We start from the raw sequence: 26,776 nt of genomic DNA on the forward strand, positions 1-26,776 counted from the left end.
ATATTGAATTTGAAATTGATTCTAAAAATTATTACTAAGCATCAAGGATTTCTTTCAATGTCAATGCCCTTAAACCTGTCATCAAGCGAAGCCTTTTTCCGCCTACATATGAAGCAGGCAGTAAACGAATAACCAACAAGAGCCAAATAAAAACAACTGCACAGATAGACCCGTTTTTATTTTTTGATTTTTTTTGTATTTTTCTTTTTTCTTTTTTTATGTAATATATCTATGATTTAATTCAATAATTAATAACAATGTACAATAAAATCAAAATTGTTTTTTCCTAGTTCGATTTTTTTTTCATCATTTCTTTTCTTTTTCATAATTTTTTGTTTTGTTTAATGTGTGTGTTTTTTGCTCTTTTAGTTGCTCTCTTATTTTCCTTCTTCTTAATTTTTTTAAAGGAAATTATATGGTTTTGTTTTTTTTCGAGAAAAACTAGTTAGTACTTGAAGTTTGTTGTTATGTATTTTTTTTATTATTTTTCCTTTTCTCCTTCTTCGAGAGAGAATGTGTTGTGTTGTAGGTCACCAGCTTTCATGTGCCTGCTTTGTTTTTTGTTTTTAATTTCACTGTCCTACGACTAAACGACGCGCGCGATTTTATAATTTTATTTACTTTTTTTTGTCAAATTTCATCATTGCCCCATACTGTACTGGCTAACTGTTTTCATTTTTCTCTATACAACTTGATCTTTTGACTATTTGTTTATCTTCTTCTCCGTCCGTTTTTCGGGTCACTGTTGAAATAACATCGATAGAATGAAATTCGTCAAGGCTTTCGTCGAGTTACTTGTTTTTCATTTCATTCTCTCTGTCCGCCTGCCTGTCTGTGTGTATCGCGCAATGGTTGCTGTGATCTCTAAAAAAAATTAATACTTTTGTCTATTCATTTTGTTTTCGTACACACTGCTGCGCGTCAATATTTATCTCTTTATGGGTTTTGAACCTCAATATTTCTGCTTCGACAATTTGTTTTGTCAGCATTTACTATTACATTTCGAGAATAATCAAGTGAACAACCAATGGGAAAACAGAATCAAAAGTAAAGTAACCATTTTTCAATATTTTTTTAAATTGTGGTTAATTTTTGTTCTTGTTCTCCTCTCTCTCGTTTCTTTTTGTAACAACTATTTCAAATAAATAACATTTTTGGTTTCATTTTATTCATTTCCCATACTTTACACACTATGGTAGGTCACTAGTTTATTTAGCACTTAACTCACTGTAAATATTAGTTTTCAACCTAAAGTGTAACGGTTTGTTTTGTTTATTTTTTTTTTTCATTGTTTTTGGTTTGGGTTTCGAAGGGTTTAACTTTTAATTGAAGGTTGAAGGGGGGTTGTTTTGGAACGAGAAATAATTGGGATTAGAACAAAGATTGTTTGGAGTTGGGTTGTTGGGGAAAGAGAGAGCTGGACAGGAGATCAGTTTTTGTCGTTTAAGTTTTGTTTTTGTTTACAATGTTTATTTTTTAATCTCGTGACGTGAAAATGACTGCAATGATTCAATGACATACGTACCCTAGTGTAGTGTGAGTTAGTTTATGACAAAATCGAAGACCACTAATTCTGATCCCTGTGTGTGTGGATTTAGAGAGAAGGAACCTAAGTAGGCGTTTGATTTCCTGTTCGTTACTTCGTAGTAATAGTAAGTTTTGGTTTTTTGGGTTGCGCGCTGACGGTGGGCTTGCTTTACTTAACGTTTGACCATGTTTGTTTACTTTTTGTTTTATTTTCCGTTCCTTGTTTTGTTTTGTTTCGCACTGCCAGAGGCGTTTCCAAAATGGCGGTCCGATGTGGGGGTGACGTCACTCCGTAATACGTTGCTGCTTTTCTTTCCTGTGCATTCTTTTTGTGTCACTATAAGTGTTTTCGGATTCGTTTTACATATATATGGGGGAATTATCGTTTTGAACACATGCATGGCTTTTGTAGTGATTAAAATCGTGTTTAGTTTTACTCTCTTTTTGCCTGTTGGATGCCTCCGTTAGGATCTTTTAAGAAGCATGTTTCCCTTTATGTTGTGCGTAATCATAACAATTGATATAATACACAATACAAAAGGACAGAAGCTGTGGCTTTTCGTTCTCACTCCCACCTTCGCTGCTGTTGGGGTTAACCTTTTCTTTTCATCATGTTTTCAATACTTTTCAGCGATCCTGATGGAGCCGTACGTGCAAATTAGCCTGACCTGGGTCTCGCAAACGCAAACCAATAGAGGAAACCCACCGGGCGCAAACGCATCGATAGGACGAACGCTTTCGCTAAATGTATAGAGAGTCAAAAGTAACGCTTCAATTTGAGTTTTAAAACAACAGTATATAATAGTAAAGGCTTTTTAGTTAAAGTTCGCTATCAACTCATTAAAATATCTAGAGCTTCATCTAACTTGTCTCTGTCTGCAAATTGATGCCTAGTTTTGTTTTTGTTTTGGTTTGAGATGTCTTTCGTTGAACCCACTGTGCATAATCCAGGTGGGTTCTGTGTTTTTTCTCCTATTCATCCATACATATCGGTCTGTATTGAGGAGGACAAACACAATAATCGATTAAATGCAAAGGGGAGCTTTTTTATTTTTTTTTCCTGGTTTTCTCCTCTACTTAAGAGTAACGAAGGATTTGGAGAAAATGCGCAACCGTCCCCAATTCCGGTTTTAGCTGTCCTACCTACGCAGCTGTTGTTCTCTAGCTAGCTCGCTCTTCATGGATTGCTTCGATTAGATAGATTCGGGCTGAGGGGTGTCTACGATAAAAGGTAAAGCGTCGTGTCTAGGGTTCTGAGACCAATTTAGCAGAAACGCAAAAACCGACAGAGTATTAGAAACCAGCACCGGAAATCAAGACCCTATTATAATTTAATCGTGTAACGCAAAACAATAGGAAGAAGGCGCACATAACAACTTACACTCAACTGCTCTTCACCGATTCGCACTCGAGACATTTGACTAGATGTTTTGGTAGTGTTTTTTTTTTTGGTTTGATTTTTCAATTTCTTCAATTTCTTATTTCGAGTCCTACTACTTGCACTTGATTATCTCATTTTTTAGTAAAAACTACTTCACGACTTACTCAACTCAGCTACGGTTCTTCTTGGTTGCTTGTGTTTTACCCGCGATTTTTTTTTCTTTAAACTTTAGCTTATTCTTGTTCTAGTGTGTGTGTGTGTGATCGTATTTTGTTTTTCATTATGCTTAAATATGTTTTGGTTTTGGCTAACATTTAGCAAAACGTTCAAATTCCAAACAAGTAAATAAGTCTGAGACCGATTTCGGAAAACTTCCAACAAATCATCGAAAAAACGAGGCTCACGACGACATTATAGGTGCCTAAGTAAGTGCTGTTGTTGTTTGCTTGCTGCTAGTGTGTGTTGTTGGCTGCTGTTTGTTTGAAAATTGTCAGTTGTTTTACACGACTTAAGTTTACTTTTTGTTTTATCTTGAATTTAATTCTCCTTTATCTAAGTTGTGTTTATGTTTATTGAGTTATATGTGTCTGTTTGGGTTTGGGCATTGTGTGTGAATAAATGTGAACAGCTACAAACAAAACGATTTGTTCTATTCACGTGTGTCATGTCTTCGAAGTGTATATGTTTTTGTTTGTATTTACTGTAAGGATTAGTTTTGCATTATCAAGTTATAGTTCACCTTAGGTGACATAAGTATTACACACACATATGCTGGTTTTTTTTTTAAGAAATCTTTGATTTGCTTTTTGGTTCTTATAGAATTATCCATTAAAGGAGGGGGGGGGGGGGGGGGGTGTCGTGTCCTATCTCATTAAGTGTGGGAGTTTTTATTTTGGTGTTATTTCGTTTTTTTTTAACATATGTGCTCAGAAGAATGTGTAAACTTGGATTCAAACTCTCGAAACACCACCGCGTTATACCTTAGGGTGAATTATTAAAATGCTTATTTAGTTAGAATAACGTCCTTCTGCTCCGCCTGTAGCGACAATTAGAGTCAATTGTCCTAGTCTAATCCCTTTTTTTCTATTCATGTATTCCTCATATATGGCAACGGTAGAATGATGGCAACTTGTAACCAATTTGTTGCGCTGTTTATTAGTTTTTGTTTGTAATCTTTATCAAAAATCATAAAAGCAACACTCTAACGCTGTAACTTAAATGAAATTCATTCGAGGAAAAATTGTAATGGAAAAAGTAGCTACGAATTCCCCCATTATACACACCTGATGACAGTCAGCTTTGAATACGAAAAAAGAAAATGAATTTTGTTAAGTAGGCCAAGTCTGGGTAATGATTCAATAACGGAGATGGTAGCAAGTTCTTCAAACTCGTGCAAAAGGTTGCTTTGATAGGTTTTCCCCATTCTTTTTGATTTCTTCCGATGGAAACATTCAATTGTTTCCAAATAAATTTTATTTTATTGATATTTTTCATTTCTGTTCTATTTAAACAATCCTTGAACAATTTATGCAAAAGCCTTACAAATCTGTGCTTTTTCAGTTACTTTGGTTTATTTACCGGAATTGGATCTCAGCCTATTAGATCTGTGCTTTTTCAACCATTTTGTCTTATTTACTGGATCCGATGAACTATTAAAGCAAACTTTGCTACAGCCATCCACTCTGTGGTTTTCCATCCACTCAGTGCTTTCAAACGGAGCCGCAACAATCTCAGCGAAAACTTCTTCAATCGAAGGCTTGTCCAGTCCAGCCATTTGGTTCCAGCACTCCGTCTTATTTACCGGAGCTGGAACAATCATATCAATGAGCACTTTTATCTGTGATTTTTCAACCACTCTGTCTCACTTATCGGAGCCGAAATAATCATAACACATTTTAAGGACGGCGAAGACATCTAAGCTGAGAAACACCAAAATTTGGCATTCTATGTATACCTCAAAACTCCCTGAACCATCACTAAATTCATGAGATTTGAGTTATACTTCTAAGAGTAGCACGTTCGCGGCAAGCGAAAAACGAAAATTTTCGTATTTGGTAAGCAATGTGATAAAACAATTTCAGGCAACATCCACTTCAATCTGTGCTTTTTAAGTCAATCCGTCTTATTTATAGAAGCCGGAAAAAAAATTGCAACAGCTTTTCCAATCTGGTGACGCTGTTTGAAAAGACAATCTGAAAGAAATCATGACAAAATCTCTTCTAATCAGTGCTTTTTCGGCCATTCCGTCTTAGTTATTGGAGCCAGAAGATTTTCAAAACAGCCTTTGTGAACAACAAACAATAAATCTGTGCTTTTCCAGCCACTCCGTCCTCTTTACCGGAGTCGGGCCAATCATCAATCGTTCTGAATCATTGTCGTGAACTGGCACGATCATTCCGGTTCAAAACAGTTCAGCAATTCTTTAAAACACGCCTCTTGCTCATAATAAAAGAACAATGACTAATTTGTTTTCTATCGGCATTTTTCCTAGCTCTTCAGTGTTGCCGAATGTATTTACTTTATTTTTTAATTGAAGACCAGAATACGGCTCATATCCTGCTTTTGTTGCCAAACGGGGAAATTTTTCCGACTCATTTTTCATAAGCACGGAAATTCTCTGAATTCGCTCATTTTGGACGGCACAAACGTGTGTGTCCAAATAGGTTGGAAAGCTGATTTTTTCTTGGCATTTATTGACCTACTGTCGTCGCGCAGACTTTAGTAGGCTATGCAGCGAAAATAGAATTTTCCTCCGAGGGTCATGTCAGTGAAATCAGTATTAAAACGGTTTGATTCCGCAAAACAAATGATTTAATTTCGGATCTTTCATCAGAGGAACAAACGAAATTCGGACCAAATTTTCAATCTTAGAAAATATCGGACTTGGGAAATTTTTCAATATTTAAATAGTTTGTCCACCGATCAGCTATTTTCGTATCATTGAAGGAGAAACCTACAAGTCTTCAGTTTATCGAAATCCTTTTCACAGCATATCGGTAAAAGAAGTTGCGACAGTTTAAAACCATCAATCGAAGGAAAGAATAAGTTCTAATAAAGTTCATATAAGCTATCACAGATAAGAGAATAGTTAGTGATCAAAGCTAACTACGAAAAAATAAAATAAACAAAACTGAAAAGTTTTAAGTACAATTGTATTATCCCAACATTGGCCTACTGTGACTTTAAAAAAGAAAAAAACAAGGTAAAGAAAGCTTCTGGGAAGCAAAGTCAGTGGTTGCTTTGACTGTCGCATTCAAGGAATCAACGATTGAAGAAAACACGTCCTCAAAGTACGGGTAGAAATTTTCCCAAAATTTTTCACCAAATTCGGGAAAAGCATCGAAAAACACTGAAACAAAAGTACAATGAATGTGTCAAATTTAACCAACAATTTTCGACAGCTGGGTTACTTTGTTTTTTTTTTTGTTTCTTTTTACAGTACTCGGTAAAAATTAACTAAAATAGGTTGTCAACCCTTCATTCGTTAATGATTTCCGATTTTTTTAGTCTCTGGGGCGCTGCGCTTTGAAGTTTGTAACTTGGTTACCATTCTATCTCTTTTTTTAAGCCTTTATAGGATAGTGTTTGTGTACTTTTTTTAACGCTATCAGAGATGATTCACGGCATACATTTGCGTGTGTGGGTGTGTTGCGCTTTGCAATTAACAAACTAAATCCCCATTTTTGTTTGCGTTGTGTTTCTTCAACAAATGTTTTGTTATTTATTCTTGCTGCATCACCCTAGCAGCCGTTGTTGATTTTCTGTGATATTTCCTTATAGCTGTAGCTGTTTTAAGTCGTAATTATGGTTGGTTTGTTTGTTTTTTTTTCTGGTTGGTTTCTTGCTTGCTAAATTCAGTATTACCTCAAATGTTATTTCAGTTTTAGTTTATTTACTTTTTTTGTGGATTTTCGGTTTTTCTCTCTTCCTTCTTCCCATGTTTTCCATCGCAATGAATGGGGTTTGGGTTTTTAGTTTTCACAAACTTCTCTCTGTAACAGTAAAAATACCTTGTTTTCCTTAGGTTGTAAAATGTGTGTGATTTTTCTCGTTTTTTGTTTCTTTTTCTTCTCTCTCTGACTCAACTTATCATTATTAATATTATTCATTATTATTATTATAATTATTGCGTAAATATCTCGATCATCGTGGCTATTTTGGTTTTATAGTTAAACTTATGTCATCAGTAGATTTAGTGTTTTCATTTTTTTTACTATACACATTCAATAAATCGCCTTCGGCTTGCCCCTGTCACCTTTTGATGGCTGCGCTCTCTGCTAGCGTTGGTTTTTTTGTTCTTTTATTTGGTCACAAAATTATTCCGTTTTCTTTCCTTTTTGTCTATTGTTGTTTAATGTGCTTCTTTGAAATTTTGTAGATGGTTAAAGTTTGTTCAACTTCTCTGATTGCTAAAACATACTGTAATCGGAACTGTGATATTCGAAACATGACGAAAACAATAGACATTAGTACTGTTCAAATGCTGATTGCAACTGTTGAATAAAAACTAAGTCAACATTAAGTCTGTTCAATGTTCCGATATTTCAACAACTTTTCACATGAAATGTCTTCCGCTTTTGACGAAATCTTTCTTCAAGATTTTACCATCTACAATAAAACAACAGAAGTAACGTTTTCTTACCACAGAGCGGCGCCACTGTTGCAGAGATTTTCGTTTAGTCTCGTCTCGCTAGGTATCTATAAAGCTTGCAGGCGGGCATTGTTACTGTAGGGCAGCGATTCTCAATCTCAGAGCACCGGAGACCGTCGTCGGCGTCGTCGTCGTCGAATAAACCGGGCCGTAGACCGCAGACCCGTTTCTCTCGGGGTACCCTAGTTGTGGCATTACGATCCATCTCAACATGTAAGTGCCGTCACCGGAATCGTCCATTCGTACTTGCAAAGTTTGGAAGTTGGCGCTTTCGGTAGGGGTTTTGTTTTGTTCTTTGTCAAATGGTTCCATCTTGAAATTTCAGCTTTATCTTTGCTTGTTTTTCTATTTTTGGTATTAAACTATCTTCAGTTTTCTACTCTGGAGGCAATCAACCTACTTTCGGCTTTTCGGTCAATAAGTATGTATGTCTGTTTGTGTGAAAGGTGTTTATACTATTTACAATAGAAGTCATCTATTGGAACGCAACGGTCATGTGGTCTAGTTTAACGGTCGCCTACTTTGTAGCGTATCTAAGTAGGCGGCTGCTTACCGTTTGCAATAGCTGACAAACTGCGTTTGATGTTTGTTTGGCGTTGTGTGTTGTTAGCAAAAAAATGTTCTATCAAAGCAAAAAATTTTGAATCAGCCGACAAACGAAACACACGCGTTTTATCTCTCTTTAACGAGCCGACTCTGTACTGAGCAGTGATGATAAAACGCATCAATGTTTGATTGAAACCAAAATGAAAGAGAAACAAAAAACACATGGGTTGTTGTTAGGAGAATTGGTTTATGTCGTGGGGTTCTGTTATCATCGGACAAGGTAAGGCAATAAATACACCAGCAGCCATGGTTCAGCTTAGTTCAGATAAATGGTCCCGAGATGTTTGATGGCAGCGAACTAAGTGCGCAGTTAAAAGCAATCAACGGTGACGACGATGGTGGAAACGATCAAAGAGGGCCTAGAAGAAATAAATTTGAATTGCAGGATTTTTTAAATCTGTTTTTGTATCCATCAGAGCCTACCATGATTATTGACGGTGGCTTCATGAACAAGTAATTTCCACTGAGGGCCAAAACAAGAAATTTGTACTATGGGCCAAAACATAAATTATGCACTTCTCTCAAATGCAATGTGTTGAATGATTTTGTAAACTTCAATAAGCATTTGTTGAAGGGGAATTCCATGCGACAAGTCGAAAAATTAAAATGCATAGGATCAGGAGAAGACGGATGCCATCCATGGATTTATTCAAAATAACTATTGTTTGTGTTGTTGCACAGACAGAATACTCCGAACGATCTAATCGGATTCACCGGATCTTTCCCTAGCAAAGATCGTCTCCTCAAACTCACCGTCACATGTCAGAGAGCCGTTGGAAATATTCCTCTCTATTCCTTTTTTTCTTTAAACTTTGTTTGCAGCTCGTCGCCGCAAAGTGTGTGAGTGTGTGTGTTCCATTCTCTTTTTCCGAGTGTTCAAAAAGCAGCTGTCTTTTTGATATTTTCTAATCGCTAACCATAAATGTATGTGTAAGAGTTTCCTTTTTTATTTATTTTTTTAAATTTTGGGATGAGTTATGCGCAAGGTGCATCACCTCTGCTAGATTCGCTTTCAAGACTTTGTCGCTTTTTTTTTCATTCGATCTCTTAACTATAAGGCAGAAAACAGTACTTTAAACATTGTAAATTTTGCTGTTAAATTCTCTACTAACGATTTTTCTTCCGTTAAACGCCAACGTTTTCTTTATCTTAAACTTGATTTTGGTTTTTTTTTTGGTAGGACATAGGATAGAGGATAGATAGCGACAAACAAAACGAACTTTTTCAATGAGTTTTAACAGTAATGGAGAAAGATAAATGCCTGTACAAGAATTTCTTTTTGTTGGTTTTTTTTTCGTTATTATATAATCAAACATCGCTGAACTCAGCCGAATAGTTTTTCTCGTAGTTTTTTTCTACATCGTATCTGTCAAAACCCTTCCTCGGCCTTCCGCCAATTTTTTTTACAATTAATTTTTACAAAACAAAATTCAGATCAACAGAAGCAAAACACCAATCTGTACCCTGAAAGTTCCCGATTCACGATTGCGAGGACCTATCTCTTTTCAACACAAAAAAAAAACAGCTCATCCTCGAATTAACTACTGTTTTAAGTGATTCACTTCTAATTTTAAAAAAAGTTCATCGCTGCACCGCAAAAAAAAAACGCTCGTAATTAGATTCCCAAACCATTTTTTAATGCCTAAAAATAACCACTATCAATTGGGGGAGATGTGTCGCATGAACTATGCTCAATTGAACGACGACACGTGTGAATGTGTCAAACGAAGTTTTGTTTGTTTATGTTTGTGTCTTCATTGATGAATATGCACTTAAAATGTTACACTGAGTGAGTTGTTGATGTGATTCAATTTGTGTTGTTCGCCCTATAATTATATGCTCGTGGAAGGGTTTGTTTGTTTGTTTTGTTTTTGGTTGGGGAGTGTTCCATTAATCATAAGTAAACTTTAGATCCGTTTACCTGCTTTTCAGAAGGGTTTGCTTTAATCCTTTAATTTTCAATATATAATACTCTTGATTTTTTCGCGGTTTAGACCTTGTCGCGTATTTAGATAGTGTGATTAAAAGAAAATTTTCGCTCTTACGACTGTAACGAGGAAAAAAAAGACGTAAGATAGTTTATCGAGACGTACTCGCGTGAAAAACAAAACCAAAATAATCTCAAATGCAGACTCACAATCGTAGTAGGCTGTGACTTGAAGACACTGATCGACTTCAGTGAACAGGCTCCGCTATTTTTTTAACTAACCGATGGATGTGGCCTACTATGTGTATCTCTTTCTTTGTGAAGGTAAATCCTTTGCCAGTACCTTAAAAACAATCTTAAACTTTTTTTTCTGCTATCTCTTACTTCGAGTTTTCTAATCTCGAAAACGAAAAACGAAATGCATATTGTGAGCCTGGATTTTTTTTCTGTTTCCGGCTTATCGCTTTTTGTTTTGGGTAGTTGCATTTTTAACCTTATAAATTCTGTTCACTAACATGCTTCCTCTGTCGTGTCTCTTTTGCTGTTTGTTTTTTTTAATTTGCATCTTTAAACTGCGCTTGCAACAACTTTGCACTTTACGCTTTAACTTTGAGTTTTTTTTTTGTTTAGTTTAGGTTTGCTTTTTTTAACTAATTTCTTCTGTTTTTTCAGTTGTAGTTAAGATTAAGTTTGGGTTTTTTTTGTTGTTTCGCTAGTACAAATATTGCTCTCTAAACTACATCAGAAAGAAATTATGGAACCGCGCGAGATCTTTCTCCTCTCATCTTCTAGCAAAGGAATTTATACTGTTGTTGATTTTGTCCAAACTGCGAATTTCTCTGTAAAAAATTAAAGAAAGTAAATTTAAGATTTTTCAGAATTTAAATTAGTGATAGAGAAGTTTTTTTTTGATTTGTTAAATTTAGACTATACATATTCGTACTCGCACATAAAGTTAACTCATATAGTAAAATAAAACATCAACTGATAGAGATTTACATACTGATTATCAATACATTCAATATTAATTAATACAACATGCAGTTTGAGATACATTCAAAAACTAGTTTTTTTGTTGGCTTGCAAATTAATATCTATACAAATGCTTACGAATACAGCGAACATTGTAGATGAAACAATTTTGATAAGGTAAAATAAAAGTTCAGGCCTATATTTTTCCAAAACTATTCTACGAACGCGCATAACATTTTAGTTGCTATTTAACGCGAAGTAAACTGTACACACGCAAAATTTATTGAACGAAAAAACCTTTGTGAATGAGCAGTAAAAATTCTGCACTTGCAATCATTGAAGCAGCGTTTTAGGGTGGGGGAAATTTGAAACGGATAACTCACTCTAACTAACAGCTTTCTTAAACAGAAAACATCCTAGCGACACTTAAAATATTTTTTTTTATAGGAATACATTTTTTCAAAAGTGTTTAAGTGTAAAACACTGTGATCAAAAATTTATTCATTATCAAAAACACACCCAGTGTAAACATTGCAATTCCATCAATTGTGGTATACCTACACAAGAATTAAGTTAGAATCAATGTGACGAAAGTAACGATTCGAACGAGTGAATGTCTTATTTGTGAATTGCAAGTGCTCGATACGAAAAATTGATAAAATTGTGAAACATTATGTGAGAAAATTTGTGGTTCTTAACTTGGATGTGTATGAGCAAGGAAAACAATTTGGGGTGTTCAAAAAGGGAATTGAAAAACACACTCAAAACGGCCAATCTGTTCCAAACGAAAACCATCCCAGCGATTTTTTTTCACCGACCACAAACCATATGTAACATTTCGGGACAAATCCGTTGGCGATCTCAATACATATTTCTTAAATAGAGCATCTAAATTTGATGGAATAAAATTGTGCTAAACCTTCCTACCAAAGTTGAGAAGTAGGCCATGACTAGTTGGCAACAGACGTGGTTTTTTTTCACTCCGTCGGTAAAAATTTTAATTTTAATATTACTTTATTTCTGATTTAAAAACTAGTGTAGATAATTGTTTTGAAATTTAATGGTCGTATGAGCCAGCGTACCAGTGATAGTTACGAAGGAGACATCTTTGCTCCCTCGGTGGAATTAATGTGTCCATAATCGTGGTCCTCGTCAAGTACTAGAACAAAATTGGGAAGCAGTAAAAGTTGCCTGGAGGAAGCAAATCCGCCTTAAATTATGGAACACTTCTGTTCGGAATGCGTGCGCCTGTATGGAAAACCCCGATGGCGACCATAATCTAGAAGTAAACTCAAGGAACCATAAGTTGTCATAGGTTCCGATATTCTGCTTGCAAACCTTGAACGAAAATCAAACCTACAACGCGTGGATCCGTAGACGACTTATTTGGTGAGATTAAATCTTTCATACAATTTTATTTTTTCAACATTAAATAAAAGTGAATATAATTTCAATTACTCTAAATAATTTATCCAATAATCCACATGATGCGTTTGGTAGAGAACTCCAGGCTTAATTCCTCCCCTTGTTACAGTATTTTTTGCGGTTTTTACCACATGGTTGGCCTGGCCGTAGTAAACTTTACAATGCATGTTTACTTGTAACCGAAATAACGTTGAAAAGAAAAATGAAGTTTTTTTGGGCAAGATCGAGAAAAAATCCAGAATCCAGTCGCAGTGGGAGACCCAAAAACAGCTGGAAATCAAAGTCCTAGAGGACCTAATAGTGAGCTTAAATTTGAATAAAAGGGAAGATTATTGGTTTTATGAAGTAAGAGGAATGTGAGAGGTTTTTTTCAAGCTCAATCAGAAAGTATAAGTAGAAGAAGTGATAAAAACAGTCAAATTTTTCTGACCGGTTCGTCTAGCTGACTTCATTTCTACAAGCTAAAAACAGCTGCCTACCGGTACAATAAACAAAATACGGTGGTCAAATCGTGCCCAAAATATTTGAATTACTTGTGGAGAGATGTTTTGAAAAAAAATCGTAATGGACAGCAAAACGAACTTTTTCGCCGTCACCTGGCAGGTTAATTTTCGTTGACAAGTCGCGCCTGTATTTTCCGGAGGTAAACAAGGAGAAAAAAAATTAATAATAAAATGTATTATATTTGAGGGGGCTAACGATATGTGGAAACTGCAAATTACTGATCTTTCATAACAATGAATGGCTAAAAATACATGGAAGACTGCCTCCAAATGCGACCGTTTTCTCTGCAAGGCACTTTATTTGATCCCTCAAAATTTATACTCTGTTTTGGTTGGATCTGGAATCGTTCATTACGCAAAAACGTTGGTCTAGTGATAAAACGTCAAATACGAAGTTTTTGTGCCGAAGGAGGACAATCGGCTTAATTTGGTCTAGCTTCGACCAAATTCGAAATTTTAGTTATTTTGAAGGTAAAGCTTCAGGAAACAGTAAACGAGCTCGAAAATAGCCTTGATTTGAAAAAAGTGGTGTTGCCCAAAAATTATAGTCGAAAAATTTCTTCAATGGACAATATCTCAAAAACCACTTGACAGAACATCACAAAAATTTTGTATGTGTAAACATTACATTACCAGGTAGCTTTGCTGAACATTTCATCAATTTACATCCGTGCATTCAAAAGTTATTCATAAAACAAAGTGTTGCCTTTTTTTCGAATACACTCCTTGTATCAGGAGATAAATTCCGATAGATTAGACAAAAACAAATTACATGATTAAAAAAGGCAATATATTGAGTAGTATGTATCTTCAAGACTTTGTAACATTTTTATGACTTGTACCTTTCGGAATCTTTGATGTTGGCAAGATTCAATTACAAGTTTATTCACTTCAAGAATTTCCTGCTAAATTTTTTTCTACCCTAAGTTAAAAGGTTCTAAGAATATTTTGAAGTGAATGTGCCTTTGGAAAAATATTTAGTAAAAAAGCAAAAGGATTTAGGCCATCTTCATTAGGGTGGCGGCCGAATGGGTCTTGCCAAATGTCGCAAACCGATTATATACATTTTGTAGATTGGACCAAAAACTGACCTGTGAAAAATTTCATTTCAATTGGACTCGATTTAGGAGTGCCTCAAACTGGAGAAAGCAATAGAGAGAGAATTCTTTGTATTTGGAATGGTAAGGATCAATATTTCTTCATCTTTGAGTACTGGGTTATCTAATTTCAACTCAAATTTACTCGTTTCCCGCTAAATTAGACACAACCCAAGTAACATTTGAAGTTTTATAGCAGGCTTCGAGACCAAGATTGGGTTTTATAAGAGGCTTGAAGAGTTTAACGAAACTATCGGTGTTACTTGGGAATTTACCACCATTTTAATCATTGGCTACACAACTTGCGTGATCATTGGCGTTTCTTTTCTCTTCAACTCAGTCCCTGGCCTCAAACCGCTGAAAGTTTCTGGTTATGACACTAAAAAACCACTAAAGGGGGAACCAAAGGAAATTCGGAAAATCAAAATTTAAAGCCAAATGGCTAAGAAATTCAGGAAACGTCGAGATCTTGTGTTATCCAGAAAAAAATATTGGCCGAAAATCGACTTTCTGGGACCGTTTTTCACAAAAACCGTTGTTTTATTACAAGGGTAAGAGGAGGCAAAAACAGATCTCTTTATAAACGTTTATCATTTTTAAATAATTTATATGAAATGAATCTATGCTATTCAACATTTTACAAATACTTTTGTCAATTTGCATTGGGTAAAATTTTCATTTTAAAATTTTGTTATGTTAAATTTATGTTTTTGGGTTATTGAGTCTAAAAACACCTCAAACAGTAAATTGCTGCCAAAACCGACTGCAGATTTGAATTTCAGAGGAAATTTCATAATTTGATTTTGGTATTTTTTGTGAAACTTTCTTAGGTTGGATCTTTTGTATTCTTGGGCCCGAATCACCTTAATAATCAATTTAGATCAAAATTTGATATAAATCACGTGGAAAATTGTCGATTTGTGTAATATTTTACGTTGATTTTATATGGGACTAAACCCCCCCCCCTCCTCTTGCCCACCCTTTTTCCTTGGTTTTCCTAGGGTTTGTAACTTATTAGAAACAATTCCTGTTACATCAACTTTTACGACAATCGATCCAGCCAATGACACGAAAACACTTCTGCATATGGGAAAACACGCCAGCTAGTTTTCAATGTATAATGGCTCAGTGCAGGGGTGCCATTGGAAAAGAATAATTATTTGATTTAGAAATCGTCATAACTTTTGGTTGTCGCATTTTAGAGATTCACGGTCTTGAACTAAGTTGTTGTTTGAACCTTCAGCAATAAGATACAGCTTGAAGAATCTGAGTTCAGTGGTACAGTAAGACTGTTGAATTTTTTGAACAAAAAAGTAAATGTTTCATACGAATTTCCATAGAAATTTTAAATTTTTTTCATACAGCACTGCCCATTTCAAATCCTAGAGCCTTTGATACTTTTTTTTGTCCCGATTCTTACCAGTCTATAGCGTAGTTATTAAACGATGCGCCTGAAAAGAGTCACGAGCTAACCGAAATTCAATCGTAGATTTTTGAGAAAAATCTTAAAAATTTAGCTAGCCTATTTGAATAAAATATATACCAATTGTCGAAGACTTTAAAGCGCGATAATATTTAGTCACCGAATGTTAAAAGTCCACTATTTTGGCTATTATGAGACCAAATTCTAAAAATCTGATATATCTAGCGTAACATTTCAAAAGGGCGAAACTGCCAAATGCAAACAAATCTAGTTAACGGTCATTCCGGATGTACGCGGTAACGCGGTTTCATCTTAAAATCGCTTAAAACTTTCAAAAAATTGATAAAAATCGATTGGGCGAAACTCCATGTTGATGCATTTTCGTTGGAACCTGAAGTCACGCCTATTCAAAATAGGGTAAATTTTTCTATTCGTGTAGGGCCACTAGGCGTAACTGAGTTGACCGTGTGTGACAAAACGGCCTAATTAGTTTTTGCGTGTAGGACCAAAGGGCCTAACTTCAAAACCAAAACAAAAACGGCCGATCAATTGGGCGAAACTTGCAGGCGTAACTGAAATAAAAGGACGAAACTCGAAAATCTCTTACATTAAGTGAAAAAAGTTAAAGTTCTTGATATCCATCGAACAATAAGTGAATATAATGCAATGCACAGTTTTTGATTTGTTGAACGAAAAGTGGTCAATTTTATAAATAGGATTTGATTAGATGTTCCGAATTTCAAACGTGTTTTTCTCGATTCGAGCTTATTGCTAGTTTCGTTCTTATGAAATGTTACGCTAGATATTACAAACTGTTGTGTTCGATTTTGCAGAACATCATTCCATGATGAATTTCAGAGTGTTTCTTCATATTTCTAAGTGTGATCATCACGTGGCAAGCGAGAAACGAAATAGCTCGTATTTGGACTACAATGTGTTAAAATGGAAGTTATACAATCTTATGATAATTAACTTTTGATAGAAAAGGCATTTTTGAACTTATACATTGCAAAATTGTTGTAAATTTTCAATTTATTTAAAAGACATCGATCAAAGGTCTGAGACACCAGAATAAATTTCGTGAAATCTTGAAGAATAATCTTTAATCACCTCCAATTAATATTCCTCCAATTAATATTCCGGCGCTATACCCATACCTACGTTTGTTTCGATTGCACGTGGGAACTTTCATGGCGACCGTAAAAAAGTATTTCAGAGTATATGTGAATGTGAAACATACGTTATTCTGAGGCCTTCGAAACGGCCTACCCCGAAAAAAACTTGTCAAAAATCTACGATAAAAACAAAAGCCATTTTGCAATGATGAAAGAGTGTTTGGATCAAAAAGTGGTCAACTTAAATTTGCCTTTTTTGCTATTCATATAAAAAACGGAACACCCCTCGTTTTGTAGGTGTATGTGTAGAACCGTGTTCAAAACTGTTGACATGCTAGCATGAATGTGAAATAATTTTTCAATCACAGTATCTTTTAACTTCGAACCTAATTTCCTCTGATCATCCACAAAGCAATCTCGACTGATAGTCCATCCAAAGTTTTTTTCATTTTCCAATTCGTTATCATGATCCTCCAAAAAATCTCAGTCATAAAAATGCTGAAGTCAGTGAAGTTAGTTAGTTAGCTGTTGTTGGAAGCATTGGCTGAAATGAATGATGTTTTGACGTTTATATTTCTATTTGAAACAAAAGTTGTTCCATGCAGAAAAAACAGACTCAGAGTTTTTAAATTCTGTTTTTCTGTTTGGATTATTAGAAATCGTCTGAGAGCATGTTGTAAGATAAGGCTCAAGGACATTTCAGAACGTCTAACGGGTGTTAAATAAAAAATGAGAATGTTTTCAATACCTTTCAGTAACTCAAATAAAGAGCGTAAAATTTTCTTTCTTCAAGAAAATTGCTTTTCGGGCTCCCTAGAAATAGTAGGGTGTTTGGTTTTGCTAGTTTGAATTTAGTCGAAGCAAAGATGGCGTCGAAACAGCACGTGCTCCGCGAACGCATTGTACGGTTCTACGAAACGCATTTCCAGCAAGGAAAAAAGTTCACGGTGGCACATTTTAAGGAAGAAAATGTACCTGTCAGTACGGTATATCGTATCCTGGGTTTCCTGAACGTAGAGCGGAAGGTCGGAAGTGGTCGTCCGGTGACGATAATGACGAAGCAAAGGAAGACATCGTTAAAGAAGCTGTTTGACAACAAGGGCGCAACCAGCCTGCGTGACGCCGGTCGGAAATATGGCTGCTCCCACGTATTGATCCATCCTACCCTCAAGATGGAAGGAATCGTCTGCAGGAAGAAGACGAGGTCGTCGGAGTACACGGAGGAGCAGATTGAGACGGTTAAATCACAGTGTCGGTGGATGACCAAAAAATACCGCGGGACGTCATTCGTTCTGGCTGGCTGGCGTACCTTGAGGAGAAAAAGATACTGTTCGTGCCGAATGATCGTAACCCAACAAACTTGCCCCAGTGCCGCCCAATAGAGGATTTCTTTGGCTCACGCAGTCCCCTAGTGTATAAAAACAATTGGAGGGCCAAGGACACGAAGCAATTGACTACAAGAATCCGGAATTGTATCCGGAAAATGGACGTAAGTGCCGTACAACGTTCTTGTGAGAGCATCGCGACAAAGTTGCGTCGAACATCAGACCACGGCCCTTACTCGAACATTCACTGACATTTTTTTGAAGAAAATACATTATGTTTTTAATAAAAAATACTGAAATCGATGAAAAAAAATAACAATTTGATAATATGTGATTGAACAAATTCTCATTTTTTATTTAACACCCGTTAGTAGCTTTGTTTTAAACTTCATTCCACATGTTGGTGATTTGCTTTAGAGTTTACTTAAAAACTAAGCATTTGAAATCCATTCACATTTTCTCATACTGTCACGACTTTGTGAAATGACTGACTGCGGAGCGAATGATAGAATATAACAAAAATATTCACAATCATCATGAAGTTATTCAAGGCCAACCTGATATTTTTTCGCTGGAGGAAATCGAAAGCCGGAAGCCACAGTGACGAACAGAAGGGTGGCTAGCGTTTTAAAACACTATCCAAACCTCTTCTTTCGAAATGTCTCAAAAAACTAAGTCGGGAATATCGTCTACAACGGACAGCCTCCTAGACAAAAGTATTATGCTGCTACCGGAAGGTGGCACATTTTCATTCGAGGCTGGGTCATTCGGCCGAAAGTCATGAGGCCGAAAGCCATTCAGCCGAAGGTCATTCAGCCGATGGACGTTAGGCCGAATGGGCTATCTGGCCGAAAAAGCCACTAGGCCGAATAGGTTATTCGGCCGACGGTTATCCAGCCGAATGCTGTTAGGCCGAAAGGATGTTCGGCCGAATGATCACTAAGCCGAAAGGTCATAAAGCCGAATGGTTATTAGGCCGAATGGTCATTAGGCCGAATAGTCGTAAGGCCGAATGGTCATTAGGCCGAATGGTCATTAGGCCGAATGGTCGTAAGGCCGAATGGTCGCAAGGCCGAATGGTCGCAAGGCCGAATGGCCTAATGACCAATAATATTCGGCCAAATAACCTTCGGCCTAATGTCGCATTCGGCCTATTGTCCTATTCGGCCGAACATCCGTCGGCCTTTCAACCCATTCGGCCTAGCGACCTTCGGCCTAACATCTTTCGGCCTATCGGCCTTCGGCCGAATGTCCGGCCCCCTTTTCATTCACATTAAGCTAACAAATTTTTACACCTGTGGCACTTGTGGCTTGAAAAGCGACATTTTCGTTGCAACCGGGACCGTCAACGAGGAAGTTTGCGTGGAAGAGTTTCTTAAAAAGCGTTTGCTGCCTTTCCTGAAGAAACATGACTTGTCTGTGCTGTTTCGGCCGAATTTGGCATCCTGCCATTATGGAAAAAAGGCCATGGATTGGTATGCCGCTAACAACATTCAGGTTGGGCCCAAGGATAGGAACCTTCCCAACACAACGTAACTTCGCCCAATCGAAAAATATTGGGTGATAGCTAAGGAGAACCATAAAAAGACCCAAAAAACTGTTGGCAGCGAGAGCGATCAAAGCAAACTGGCGTTCTGCGGCGAAGAAATTGGATAAGGTGACTCTACAAAATCTGATGGCAGGCGTCAAAAGAAAAGCTCGTCAATTTGGGCTAGGTCGATCGGAATCTTAACTGAGTATTTTTACCTTCTTTTTTACAAATTGAACTTCGAAAAGATAGATACTTTAATTTTTTTGAATAAACAAATTTTTTTTTGTACAAGCCATAAACATTACACTTCTGTTCAAAACATCGGAAGCAGTTGTTGGATGATATTGTTTGAGAATTTTATTTTTGTATAATCCTCTTCTTCCTTTTTAGTTGTACAGCTTCAGCCCTTCAGCTAAGCCGTTGAGGGGCAAGGGCCAGTAACAAAGACTATATACCCTTATTGGTATCATAACGCTGAAAAATAAATATCATCTTATCAATTTAAATTCTGCAATGTGTACAGTTTTGTGATGCAACTGATGACTGCAGTCTAAAATCTTATTAACTATTCTAGCTTAATATCTCGTTATTTCATGAAAGTGGCACTGTAGCCAAAAATATTTTTATGATTTTAGGTATTATGTTTTCTTTTATTATGTTCACAATGAGTAGCATTTAGACAAGACTATACAAATCAAACCATAAATGAAAAAAAACTCAATGCATTTCTTCAGATTTGCTAAATTTCCAGTGCATAAGTTATATCTCGAAACATAATATTAAATCGTATTACAATCTAAGAACGCATAATCGTACAAGCGACAGGTTTGGCAAATGTTACAACTAGCTAGACTATTTAACCAGAAATGACTATCTCTAGAACACAAAACAAAACCATCATCGCCGAAACAAATAATTTTCACTGTGCTTGTGTCGTCGGGGTTGTGTAGTGTCGTCGGGGTTAAGTGGGGGGAAAACGAGGATGGAGGAGGTGGTTGTGGTTGAACAGTTTGGTTGTTGTTCGAAACGTTAATTTCGGATTACTTCTATTTTCAAAACAACTTTGGAACAACAACAACAACAACAACAACAGTTATAGTAACACCAATACAAAAAAAGCAGCAACAACAAAAAAGTCAACGCAACGCAACGGAATGCAAAACAGAACAAAAAAAAAAGAAACCAATAACCATATACACAATATGTGCGTGTTACAGAAACGGCGGTACAATATAAGGAAACTTCAAATTTGCATCATTTTCCGAATTGGTTTAGAGTGCAGATTTTACACACTTTACTGTGTTTATTTTTTCGTATAGTTTGTTTTTCTTGTTTCGAAGTGTTGTTCATTCATACAGTTTGTTTCTGCTTGTTTTTTTTTAGGTTCGGGCTCTTTGAGGTTAAGTGTTTACATAGGTTACACACTAAAACAGAAGAGCACATAATTGGTTCTCCGAGGATGCAATTTTTATCTGTACGAATTCGATGGGAAGGGCGTAAAATATTTTTTTTCTTTCAATTTCTTTAGGGGAGATGTGGATAAAATCCGATTTGTTTGTCTGTTTTATTTTTCAGGGTTATTTGTCAGTATTAAAAAAATAATCAGCTAAGAATAAATAAACAAAAACTAGTAAATATATGCACAATAAGGTTGAATTTCATCATCGAAAAAAAAACAACAGCAGGGCGCGATCGAGCATAAATTTTAACAAAGAAAATTTTTGAAATGCATCAGAAAGGTGGAAGAAAATTTCCAAAACAAACAAGGGGACGAATAAACAATTCAGTAACGAGAAAAAACAATCGTAAAAAATTTAAACAAAATTAGAAAAAAAACTGGTATGCATTGAGGCTATACAAAAATGATGCTGAGAACCGAAAATTGTTGAAGTTGAATCGGAAGAAAAATCGTTTTTGATGGGATGACTAACGAACTAGTGATACTGTAATGATCCAAATAATCTAATATTTTGATAACTTCACTAACTAGAACACAACTCTACACCCATAACGAGGGACTTACTCTAGGAATAAATGTTGGTTGAATTGTCTATTTAAGGTGATGGATGAAGATATGAATCCAATGAGTAAGTTTTTTTTCGAAAAACGAACTAATCTAACAACAACATTAAACAGTAACATCAACTATTGGATTAAACGAAACAGTCTCTCAATAATGTTCGATCTTTTTGTTGGGGTGAAATGGTTGTTTTGTGGTGAGTTTCGAGAAAAAAAAACCGGTGATGGGTTCGGGTGAATCCGAGCAGCAAAGTTTTTTTTTTTTGTTTATTTTCATTGCCAAACTACCAGTTCTAAAACATAAGGTGCCTTGAGAATTGCAAATTCAATTCTTACAGTATCGAAAATGAAGCAGGAAAAAGATATTTGTGTATCTTGTTTGTAACGTTTGTAAGCTCCCCAATCTCTCTAATACTGGTCATCTGGAAGACAGAAAGAAAAATTGTGAGGAGCTTGAACGGGGCGGTTTTTGTTTTTTTGATTTGGAATGAACATATGTTTCACTACAGACGAGACGCTAAATGGGACAACCTAAAATTCGAACTAAACAGGGTAATTTCGGGATTCGCCTTCCTTAAAAAGCGCTTTGCGATAACAATGACATATCATAGCATCATCTACAATGAATGAAACGAGAACTCGCAAGTGTTGCATTCGAGATTTCACAACTAACAAAGGATGGCTCGACGGGAAGAAGGTGATATACGGAACGCGAGGAACCCAGAAAGGATGATAATCAAGTGCACAGAAAACGTAAGGTTCATCAAGCCAGAACTAGACGATCTACCACTGAACGTTTTTGTTGGACGAACCTTTGTTGGATTTCCAAGCAATTTACATTGAAAACAGATAAAACTAGCAAAGGACTCCCAGCCTTCAATTCATTCTTTTTTTTTTTCAAATAAACGTGAAATTGATTACAAAACATTTTGGTGTTAAATTCTATACAATCGGTTTGAAAATTTTTTTAAGCATTTGTTCAGGTATATTATATCTTTCGATTTAGTTTAGTGTATCACCAGGAGAAGAGTAAACGCGATACTCTGTTGCGAAATTTTCGTTTAATGTTCGTATGTTATGTAAGCAAGTGCTCACTGCAAATCAAAAGCCTTAAATGTGAAGAGTAAGATTTCAGAATGAACTTGTTTGACCTAGTTGGAAATCATTCTATTCACATTTTATAGGCGTTCGTTATGTTTAATCGTGTTCTTCATGTTGGAAAAATTTCCAACAAAAAAGTAAAAGCGGAGTATCGTGTATACATTTCTTCTCGTGATGCACTGAACTTGATCGAACGGTACATTTCACCTCGTGACTGAACCATTTTCCACAAAAATTGAACCAATAAAATCAATTTTAGAACTTGTAGATGTTGAAAGCTTCAGCAAATTTATTTTTATGATTCAGTTAATAAATTGCTTCAGTGTTTGCTTTTCAACGATTCTTTATGCGATTTCTCGAGATAAGACGTTTTTCGATCGGTAGTTTCACATCTTGGAGAGTCAGTACAAATGTAACTCCCAAGTGTGACAGAGTTGATGCTCCAGTCAAGAATCAGTTTGTTTCCGAAGTGAACATGAAGTGCTCTAAAAAACGAACAGTGTGTGTTTTAAATCCAAGCTCCAAAAAATCCCTATCGGTGTCAGTGAAGTTACTGGAACCTTGGACTGTCGTCGATGTTAGAGTTACTGGTACTCTAACTGAATTTTCCTGCCAAAATTTGAGCATTCCGTTTTCTGTTGCGGAACAGTCAGAAATAATTTGGTTAACTGTCAATTAAAAGTTCATTAAAATTAGTTAAGCCTAGTTTTGCATAAAAAGCGTGAAAAAAGTCATCAATTATTTTTTTGTTTTAAGCCTAATTTACAATGATTTTTATATTCAAGGTTTTCTGAGTTAAAAAAAAAGATTTTGGCAACCCTTGTTATACTTACTAACTTTCACGACAATCGAATGACACGCATATTGAAAAACACGCCAGCTAGTTTCTAAGGTATGATGGCTCCTACCCCACATTCAGTGCAGAGCCAGGGGTGCCATTTGAAAAGATGGAAAATCAAATTAAATTTTTCAGTTTGAAATCGTCATTACTGGTTTACTGGATTTTTATAATATTTTTATCATTAAATATATGTTAACATTTAAACAAAAATTATTAAATGAAAACTTAACTTTGAATTTCTCAGGCCAAGGGAGAAGGCAAATTGGAATACATAGTGTATTTGTTTTGGAAAAGTGATGATTTCCAGAAGCTTGACGGTAAGTTATTGGCCTCTGAGATGCACGTTTACATTAACCACAAAAAGGAGCTATTTTGGTTGATTACGAGATCATTTTCAAAGTGATTTTTTTTAAATTAAGTAATGAAAATCCACATCAGGGATGAAATTTAAGTTTAGTTTATTAAACCTACTAAAGTTAAGTGAACGCCGAACAAATCGTTTCCGTGGACTTTTGTGGACACCATCATTCTTTTTTTAAGTGGATATTTGGGTGTACATGTGTGTATGTCTGTGTGAGGATGTCGCCAGAATTGATAGCGAAATCTATAAACGGCTCAATCGCCGCCAAACTGAAGGTCAAATGGAAAAACCAAAAGAGCTACGCTACGCGAATACTAAATATTGAAGAATATGAAGAGAGAACGAAAAAACAAAAAATTAAATCCAGCTGCAAACGATCGAACTATCCAACAAACCAACAACGGGTGCAAAAGAAGGAGAAAAAAAATCAAATCTATGTTTAGGCAAAATGCTAAAAAGAGCACAACATAGCCAGGCATGTGGCAGGACGAAAATGAAGAAAAAAAATCGCTTTTGATAGTTTTTTTTTTCTTCCTACTAGTAACTATAGGCACACTAGCACTAGGGTATAGAGTCACGAACTGGAAAAAATGTGGAAAGGGGGGATGATTTTCTATATGGGCTTTCTAGATATGAGCGCCAGAAACGATCTAGATCTCTCTACTGTATAGTTCTACGGAAATAGAAAGAGAGATGGATGGCTGGGCGGGTGAGTAAGTGAATGGGTGGTGAATGATGATGAAGTCGATTCGGACAGTAGCAGCAGCAGCAGCAGTTTCTGGCGGTGTGAGCCACAGAGGGTGGGTGGTGGTTTTTCGCGAACCAGGCGATACAATATGGGCAAATGGGAACTTTTCTAGCTTTTCCCGGCATTATTTATGCTCTTTCGGTGGTGACTCAGGCCTAAACTGAGGAGAAGCCTCAAGAGAGGGGGGAAGTTTCGTTTATTTTTTCATTACGATTTTGCTTTTATCACTTCTCACCGGAAGCAAACTCCGCGGCTGGCTCGTGCTTTTTGTAGGTATTGAGTGGTGACGACGAACGCTGGCTGGCTTGGCCAATGAAAATCAAAAACAACCCAAAAACATGGCATCTCGAATCAGTTTTGGAACGTGTGCTGGAGAAACTAGAACGATTCTTTTTTTTCGTTGTTGGTTGAATGAGCTAAACTGATGGGCTAATCCTATCGAGGCAGTGCTATAGTCTAGAGAGTTCAGAAATTCAATGACTTTGAAAAGAACGATTCTAGATTTTTTTTTAAAGTCTACATGTGTGGTCCACAGTACTTGGTCAACTATTGAATACCTTCTATGGAACTGATTTCTACTTTTACCAGTCTAGATGGGATGGGAACATGTATAAAATAACTGAAAGTTTAAAAATCAATTTTGACTTACAAAAATCATATGCATCAAACTTAATTTAAAGAATTAGGATATGATACGATCATTCGATTGGCATGTGAGACTAATGTTTGATTAAAAAGTTCAAAACCTTGTTCAAATTAACTGTTTGAGAAAAATACAAAAAAATGTCCTGTAACGTAGATCAACAAAAAATTAAAAAAAAAATTGGATGGTCAGTTTGACCTATAACATTTGCACATTCAAAAGTTTTTCGTTCAAAATTCTAGATTACTGAATTGTAATTTTTAATCCAACCAACAGCCGCTGATTGTTCTACACAATAACGCTTTTTCTATTTCCTATGAGAGAAATGCGATCCACAATATACCAACTAACTTGAAGACAAATTGATGATTATGTAATTTCAAATTGTTGACCTTAGAGGAACGTTTTTAAGTTGCTGTCTAAATTAAGGAGACGAATTCTAGCAACAATGTTCCGAAGTCAAGTAGGATTGAAATACTGAATATTCTTCTTTTAATAAGGACTTTTAAATACCAAGAAGCATTCGTTATTACAAGATTATTTTCTTTATCGAGAGATGTCTTGTGACACATTGCATTAGCAAATTCTTATAGGAAACCTGCTTTGAAATATTTTGTAATGTTAATAGGATGATGATTTCAATCATGATACGACGATCTCAAGATTGAAAAGTTCAGTGCAGTTATCATATTTTAATTATTGAGAAGGTTTTCCAATTCTTGGAGTAAAAAGACTCGATATACCATTTCGATTTAGCCCCTAGTTAAGACTACAATACTAAATTACTACATTGAGATTATTTTAAGAAAGAGAACTTAAATTTGACTGTCAGATAATTTTCAAAATACTATCGTGTGCTCAAATTGATTTTTGTCCTATTTTTGACAATAATTTTAATAAATCTTTAAGCTAAATTGAAGCAGAATTTGGCCTTACATCCATTATGTATTATTTGTACAAGTTTCATTTTTTTCTGTTCATTTTTAAATTCATTTCATCAAAACATATTTACTACATCACTACATCATCAAAAAAAACTGCGATAATGGACCAAAATACATCTATCTGAAAACCTTTACCGAAATTGATTGTTTCATAGAAATATGAGTAGGTAGCTGGAATCCGATGTCAAATCGCATATGAACCAATCGCCAGGGGTTTTCCCTGAATTCACAATATCCCAGATTTTAGGGCTTATTCTGAGAGTCACGTAACGTGATGTGCAAAATTTCACATCATCGTGCCGACTCCAGAAACCACTCTAGGCTAGAAGTTTCAGCTCAAATGTCCTGTGATCGATTTTTGGAGATCATTCATACTAACGTTTCTTCTCTGAAACATTTCCTGGAGTCAGGATAAAGAAGTGAAATTTCGTTAGTCACGTCACTCTACTCGCAGAATAACCCCCTTTATCTCAGAAATGCTCAGTTCCTTGATTTATCCAAATTAGTTCTAAAATGGAACAAATGCATAAATCACGAGAAGTAAGCCATGACTTTTTGGCGACGCACGTGTTATTGTTTTCGTCTACCAAAAATTACCTAAATTAAAGTTAACTCGACAAAATTTAGAACTATACA

At 35.8% G+C, this 26,776-nt stretch overlaps 1 protein-coding gene across 19 annotated transcripts in view; it reads right to left on the bottom strand.

Annotated features, from left to right (window-relative positions):
* Nucleotides 1–419: 419 nt before the first annotated feature.
* LOC129745373 (plasma membrane calcium-transporting ATPase 1-like) overlaps nucleotides 420–26,776 on the bottom strand; it is a 139,105-nt gene continuing 112,748 nt past the window's right edge. For 18 of the 19 annotated variants that reach the window (XM_055738413.1, XM_055738408.1, XM_055738411.1 and 15 more), the window contains one exon: nucleotides 420–10,931. In XM_055738413.1, the coding sequence (XP_055594388.1) occupies nucleotides 10,894–10,931 (38 nt within the window). In that variant the 3' untranslated portion in view covers nucleotides 420–10,893. Of the gene's footprint in view, nucleotides 10,932–21,838; nucleotides 21,925–26,776 lie in introns of all 19 variants that reach the window. The other variant, XR_008737123.1, reaches the window with a different exon arrangement.

The sequence above is a fragment of the Uranotaenia lowii genome, chromosome 2 (genome assembly GCF_029784155.1).
Source record: "Uranotaenia lowii strain MFRU-FL chromosome 2, ASM2978415v1, whole genome shotgun sequence".
Lineage (NCBI taxonomy): Eukaryota > Metazoa > Arthropoda > Insecta > Diptera > Culicidae > Uranotaenia > Uranotaenia lowii.